Source organism: Orycteropus afer, unplaced genomic scaffold (genome assembly GCF_000298275.1).
Source record: "Orycteropus afer afer isolate SDZICR_OR568_19922 unplaced genomic scaffold, OryAfe1.0 scaffold00425, whole genome shotgun sequence".
In the NCBI taxonomy this organism is placed as follows: domain Eukaryota; kingdom Metazoa; phylum Chordata; class Mammalia; order Tubulidentata; family Orycteropodidae; genus Orycteropus; species Orycteropus afer.
This window is the reverse complement of record NW_006922012.1, coordinates 1,773,160-1,780,018: the sequence shown is the minus strand read 5'-3', so window position 1 is coordinate 1,780,018 and position 6,859 is coordinate 1,773,160. Positions and strand designations below refer to the sequence as shown.

At 38.7% G+C, this 6,859-nt stretch overlaps 1 protein-coding gene across 1 annotated transcript in view; it reads left to right on the top strand.

The window, feature by feature from the left end:
• NNT (nicotinamide nucleotide transhydrogenase) overlaps positions 1–6,859 on the top strand; it is a 185,687-nt gene that overhangs the window by 88,754 nt on the left and 90,074 nt on the right. The window contains exons 13-15 of the mRNA XM_007954018.1: positions 1,208–1,403; positions 3,406–3,639; positions 4,739–4,899. Coding sequence (XP_007952209.1) covers positions 1,208–1,403; positions 3,406–3,639; positions 4,739–4,899 — 591 coding nt within the window. The remainder of the gene's footprint in view (positions 1–1,207; positions 1,404–3,405; positions 3,640–4,738; positions 4,900–6,859) is intronic.

Below are 6,859 nucleotides of genomic sequence, written 5' to 3'. Positions count from 1 at the left end.
ACTTCTGCATAGTTCCTTTCAAAGCTCAGGGTTCCAGAATTATCTTCTGTGTCTCTGTCAATTGGTTTTTCTTTTCTTTGTTGAAGAGGATCTGTGTCGCTTGTCTGCCTATTCCTCCATCTTACCAGAAGTCCCATTCATCTGTTAATAAATGTTTAAATTTCACTTTTAAAAAGATAGCTTAAAAATTAGTGCTGTATAGAAAAGCAGAAACAAATTGAACTTAAAGTCCAGTTTTGAATATCATTGCCATAGAGCCTCAACTTTGTTCTGAACTCTTTATTTTCCTGTTAATTTTTGAATGACTATCACTAGATTTTAACCTGGATGACAGTAGAAGTAGGTGTCTCTTGATTTCTACTGTGGTCCCCATATGCAAGGAACCCTGATGAGTGCTCAGCTGCTAACCAAAAGGTCAAAAGTTCAAACCCACCAAGTGCTCTGTTGGAGAAAGAAGTTAGCAGTCTGTTTTTGTAAAGATTACAGCTGTGAAAATAGGGCGTTTCCACTTTGTCCTATAGGGTTTCTGTAGAGTCACTCTAAGTCAGAATTGACTTGATGACAATGGGTGTTTTTTTTTTTGCTCAACATGCAGTATTTGGTGAAATGAACAGAGTCTTATTTGAGAAGTTTTGGAGTTATGAGTCAGCCAGACCCATGTCTGAATCCCAGATTTTCTATTTCCTAATAATTTGACCTTGAAGAAATGATGTGACCTCTTTAAGATCTGGTTTTCTCTTTTTTTTTTTTGGGGTAAAAGGAAGATGATGATGCTTTCCTCCTTTGGCTTTTGTGAGTTGTAAGTCCCTGGTGCTTACAAGATCAGGGTTGACTCCTTTGCAGCATTTCATCAGGTTTAATATTTTCATATCCCTTTACTTGGCTTTTTTGAGTTTACCTGTACTTTTGTACATAATAACTCCATTCACATTTAGGTACTGTTCTGTGCATTCATGTATGAAAGTCAAATGCAGAAGAAAGTAATTTTTATAAATTGTATCATCACAAGTACAGTTTAAAGTATTTAATGTGTTAATATTCCCAGTGTGTAGGAACATAATGAGGTATTGAAAGAAGGTCTCAGTTGGCCCCTCTATTGTCTGAATTTAAAATTGTTCTTAGAGACTGATGTTTCCTCGTAAAAGGTTTCTCCCTTTGTTAATCAATTAAAGGTTGTGATAATCTCTCTCTCCTTTCCTTTGCAAAGATGATGTACCTAGCCTCAGGTCTGTGCTGTGTTGGTGCCCTGGCTGGCCTTTCCACCCAAGGAACAGCTCGTCTTGGCAATGCTCTGGGCATGGTTGGGGTTGCTGGAGGTCTGGCAGCCACCCTCGGAGGCCTACAACCGTGCCCAGAGTTGTTAGCTCAGATGTCTGGAGCAATGGCTTTGGGCGGTACCATTGGTAAGCACAAGTAGGCTTCTGCTTGTATTTGAGCCATGCCCTAGAGCAACTAAAGACAGTTAGGCTCAGAGATTTATGAGTAATTTGTTAGGAATAAGACCTTTTAATATTACTTCTGTTTCTGAATGTTTATTTCTGTTTTGAGGTCCATGTTGATCAAAGAATTATTTCGCCTTAGTGGCAGTCGCCTAAATGATTATTGTTTTGGTAAGAGTTCATCACAGTTGATGCAGTTTTCTTTCAAATACAAACATTTTAAAACATTGAATGTGTCAACTGAGTCAATAGAGTGGGCTAAAACCCCGCTTACTTGGTTCTTCTCCTTAACTGGTCTGTCTGCGGGGTGCCAATAGAATGGGGGATTGTAATACTTCTACACGTGTTAGGTATTGGTTTATCTTCTGCTCTGTTGTGTGTAAATAACAGCAGAAGATTTTGCTTCCTAGACCTGTTAAAAACTAGAAAAACATACCTGCCAGCAGAACAATCAGTTTTAATCTTTTCAGTGATATGCTGGGATTAATTTTTAGGAATTTTCTGAGCTGGTTGTTAAACACAGCTATTATTAAAAATTAGATTGTAGAAACTTAGAATTAAATAAATTATATTAAAAACAAAGGTAAGAATTCGTACCTTTGATACTAATGCATCACTTTCAAGTTAATTTATTATATTTTGTTATTTATGCTCTTGATACTGTTTCTGTCCATTGTATCTGTGCAGCAGAAATACTCTGTAATAGTGCGCTGCTGCAGTCTCTTCCCAGCCATCAGCTTGAAATTGACCACGGTGAATGTTTACACCACACACATCAACAAAAGCACAAATCTGGGCTTGATTTATTGTTCTGTTGTTTGTTTAGACCTAAGAAAGTAAGGGAGAAAATGTTAACATGCCAACTGAAACGTAGTATGTTGTATCTGTAGCCATTATACTGTCAATAGCACAAAAAATCGAAGATAATGTTGTTTCAATATTTGAAAACTATTATCAGACTCAGCAAAGAAGTCCTTCACCTTGACAAATGATTGAAGTTCTTACATACATTGTTTTACTTTCATCTTGTTGATGCAAATAAAAATATCAACCAGTGTTTATGTTGGAACTACACTCATTTATCCATTGCAGACACATGATGGCTACTGATACAAATGTTTGGCAAAGATGAACAAGAGGATACTGTGAAAATCATCTGGCTGTGTGTAATGTATAATAAATTGTATGGTGTAATTTGTTACTTGAAAATTCTGGGCTCTTCACCTTTGTGTTGGTAAAAGTCTCACGTATGTGTTCATACATGCACATATTATTTTTTCCCCTGGAGAGCTGGTTGTTAAACATGCACCAGCACACCATCCATCTCAGGCTTCTTTGTATGAAAACCTTTGAGTCCTCTCTTGACAGCGTCCAGCGAGGACACGAAGGAAGATGGTATGTGCTGCAGCTTCTGCATCACTTACCCATAGCCGTGAGACTGTCTAGAGTTTTGTAATTTGGACCTTCCCTAATCCACATATTTGCATTTTGTTACTACTGGAGTTGGCTCCTACTTACACATCTGAACACCTAGACCTTCATATTTCATCTGTTTCATGTGTGATCATGGGCAGCTGTTGGCTTATGTTGAAGAGAGGTGGGTGGTTTGAGCAGTGAAGGAATCTCAGGGGAGTTAATTGGAGTTTTAAGCAATCTAAAGAAGTATTAGGCTAAGGGGGTTGTTCAGGTGATGTGAAGGACAGGGAAAGAGGCACTAGTTTGGTGTGTTTGGTTTCTTTGGAGTGGGGCGTTGGTCAGGTGTGATGAGAAAACCTGCCATTTTGACAGAGTATACGTAGCAGTCTTCTCACCTTCTGTAGAGTTCCTACAATATTTAGCCCACACTGGGAACTACATCAATATTGATTGGTGACAGTGATGGAAACCTTTAAGTGAGGTCTTTATTGTTGTTATTTATCAAAGATCTTTAAGTTTTAATTTCTTTTTGACCTTCATTTCCCAACAGGCTTGACAATTGCCAAGCGCATCCAGATTTCTGATTTACCTCAATTAGTTGCTGCTTTTCACAGTTTAGTGGGTTTGGCCGCTGTGCTCACTTGTGTGGCTGAGTACATTGTAGAATATCCACATTTTGCTACGGACGCAGCAGCTAATCTCACCAAGATTGTGGCCTACCTCGGTACTTACATCGGTGGTGTCACCTTCAGTGGGTCTCTTGTTGCCTATGGAAAATTGCAGGGTAAGTGATTCAACATAACATAGGGATAAGTGTAATTTCTTTTTGGGGGAAGTGGTCCATTTCACCTTTAGGTAAAGAGTATTAGTGTGGCACTAAGAAATATGTACTTTTTCCCCCATAAAGATGACTCTCATTTATTTATCCTTACAAATCTCATTAAACATTGAAGCTATTTCTTTGAAGCAGATAGCTAGTGGAGGAATCTAGTGCACAGACATTTGCCTAGGACTAGTTGACACTGGATAACGCATACAAACGAAATAACATCCTCAGAATCCTTAGTTCAGGACATGTTTGTAGAGTTTACAGAAATGAACTTTTTACATTTTCTGATACAAAGAGAAGCTTATTGAGGTGTGATTGGTAAACATATTTGTTTTGAAAATAAATACACACTTACGGCTCTCTCCTGGCAACTTTTGCTACTGCTAAAGTCCATTATGAAATGGAAGTGGAAGGAAAAACCACTTAGGCTGCTTACAGTGTTTTTGCAAAAATGTGAATCTCTGGGGAAACCAGTTCATGATTTAAAAACTTGGTCTTGCTTCTTAGTAATCAAGCCATTAAAATTAATTGAGGAGCTTCCATAAAACGTAAAAATCACTAAACAACTTCAAGCCTAAAACATTCTTGTCTCATGTTTTGTCTTTAGAAACAACTAACAAACAATGATTCTTCTCCCTTGGGCTCAGTTGATAGGATCAGAAATGCTAATGTTCTAGGACTCTGTATTGGAGTTTTAAATAAATAAAACCATACCTAACAACTTCTGTGTTGGTCATATGGAGAAAAAAAAAAATCACTTTTCAAGATTCCATGACAAAGGGTAAAGAAATTGTTATGTGACCAAAGTAAGGATTAAAACTATTAGGTTGAACCATACTTTTTCAGTTTCCATTAATGTTTGTTATATGTAAAAACTCTAATTTGCTTTTATCTTTCAGTATCTGGTGATATAAAGTGATATTTTAAACCCCATGCTATTATTCTAATACTGAGTTTTGGTAGTGGGGGATTAAATGGCGGTATATTTGAGAGCATGTGTGGGGGGGTTTTCTATGACATGTTCTGGGTTCTCAGTCCATGTGCTTGGTCCCAGGTATCCTGAAGTCTGCTCCTCTCCTGCTTCCTGGAAGGCACTTACTCAATGCAGGCTTGCTGGCTGCTAGTGTGGGTGGACTAATCCCCTTCATGGTGGACCCGAGCTTTACCATGGGCATTACCTGTCTGGGTTCCGTGTCAGCTCTCTCTGCTATCATGGTAAGAAGTCACGGATGAAAGCACACCTTTAGAGAAGAACAGGGAATATTTTGTTAGGTTACAGGGATATAGTCTAACCTTCTGTTTAAGACCCCGGGTAGAAAAGAAAATGATTTAAAATGATGTTACATGGTCATTATTTTAGAATCTGGAAAATATAGAAAAATGTGAGAAGAAAACTGCTTTTTCTATCAATTTAATTTCCGTTTCAAAGTTAAGGCACTTATGACACTGTTACTGCTCTGGGGTCTTTATACTGAATCATTGTGTTGGTGAATAGGAATTTAAATACACCAAGGGTTTTAATTCTATTCTTTAGGTGCCTAACCCAAAACCAAGCCAAACCCATTGCCACTGAGTAGATTCTGCCTTATAGCAACCATATAGGACAGAGTGGAACTGCCCAGAGGGTTTCCAAGGCTGTCAGTCTTTATGGAAGCAGACACCCCAGCTTTCTCCCACGGAGTAGCTAGTAGGTTCAAACAGCCAGTCTCTCAGTTAGCAGTCAAGCTCTTAACCACTGTGCCACTAGCGCTCCTTTATCAGGTGCCTACTTTGTTTCATAAGGAGCTCTGGTGGTGTAGTGCCTAAGGCATTTGACTGCTAACCAGAAGGCTGGCGGTTCAAACGCACCAGCCACTCCTTGGAAGGAAGGTTGGCCAATCTACTTCCATAGTGATACCGCCTTGGAAACCCAAGGAAGAGTTGCTATGAATCGGGTTTGACTCCATGGCAGTGGTTTGGTTTTATACCTTTTAATATAGTGCCACTTTCAATAAGTGTAAGTTGGTCCTTACCCATTAGTTGCTCTCACTTTCTTTGGAGGATGAAACCAAATCAAGTAAAATGAAATGTAGTTAGTAAACCCTGTGTGTTCAGTGAGAGGGTTCAGTGAAGCCTTTCTTGGTAGCTCTGATCCCTCTTGTCCTCTCTAACTCTTGCTCTAAGTATATTGGTGGTGGTGTTGTGTACCATCAAGTCAGTTCCTGACCCATAGAGACCAACTACAATGGAAATGAGAATATTCAGACATTGTGAAGAATATAACCAATGTTACTAAAGAATTTGTGTAGAAATTGTTGAATGGGAACCTAATTTGCTATGTAAACTTTCACCAAAAAGAATAAAATCACTATTTAAAAACAAAAATTAAAGAAAAAAAGAAATACAAAGCTTAAAGAATTGTTATTTTTCGAGAAGAGTGACTTTGATATTTAAAAGATAAGGATTGAGAATATGAGAATGTCCAACCTAAAGGTGAAGCATTTTGTGGAGTTATATTAATTGCTTTTATTTTAATTACTTAATACATGAATATATTCACATTGTAATAAACTCAAAATACATGGGTATCTGGAAGAAAAAACAAAAGTCTTTCTCCCCACTACCCTTCTCTCTTCCTTATCTTTAGTAATTTTTGATAGTATATGTGTTGTTTATCTAGTGCTGCTATTACAGACATACCAGAAATGTATGGCTTTAAAAAACAGGGATTTATTCTCTTGCAGCTTAGGAGGCTACAAGTCTTAAGTTCAAAGTGCCAGCTCTAGGGGCTGGTTGATGGCCCTCGACCTTGGACTTCAGTTCTGTCTCTTGCTTCTGGCCCACTGAAGCTGGAGGCTTCTCTTAGACAGCTGCTGGTTGCTGAGGCTGACAAACCCAAGGTCGACAAGTTTCTGGTTATCTAGTGCTGCTCTGACAAGAATATACTGCAAATGGGATGGCCTTAACAAACAGGAGTTTATTCTTATAATTTGGAGGCTTTAAGTCCAAGTTCAAAGTGTCAGGCTCTAGGGGCTGTGTGAAAGCCCCTCAACCCTTTGGGCTTTAGTTCTGCCTCTTGCTTCCGGCCCACTGAAGGTAGAGGCATCTCTTCACTTAGGCAGCTAGTGGCTGCTGAAGCTAACAAGCCCAAAGTTGACAAATAAAATGGCACAGCCCTGACATTACCAAACCACAC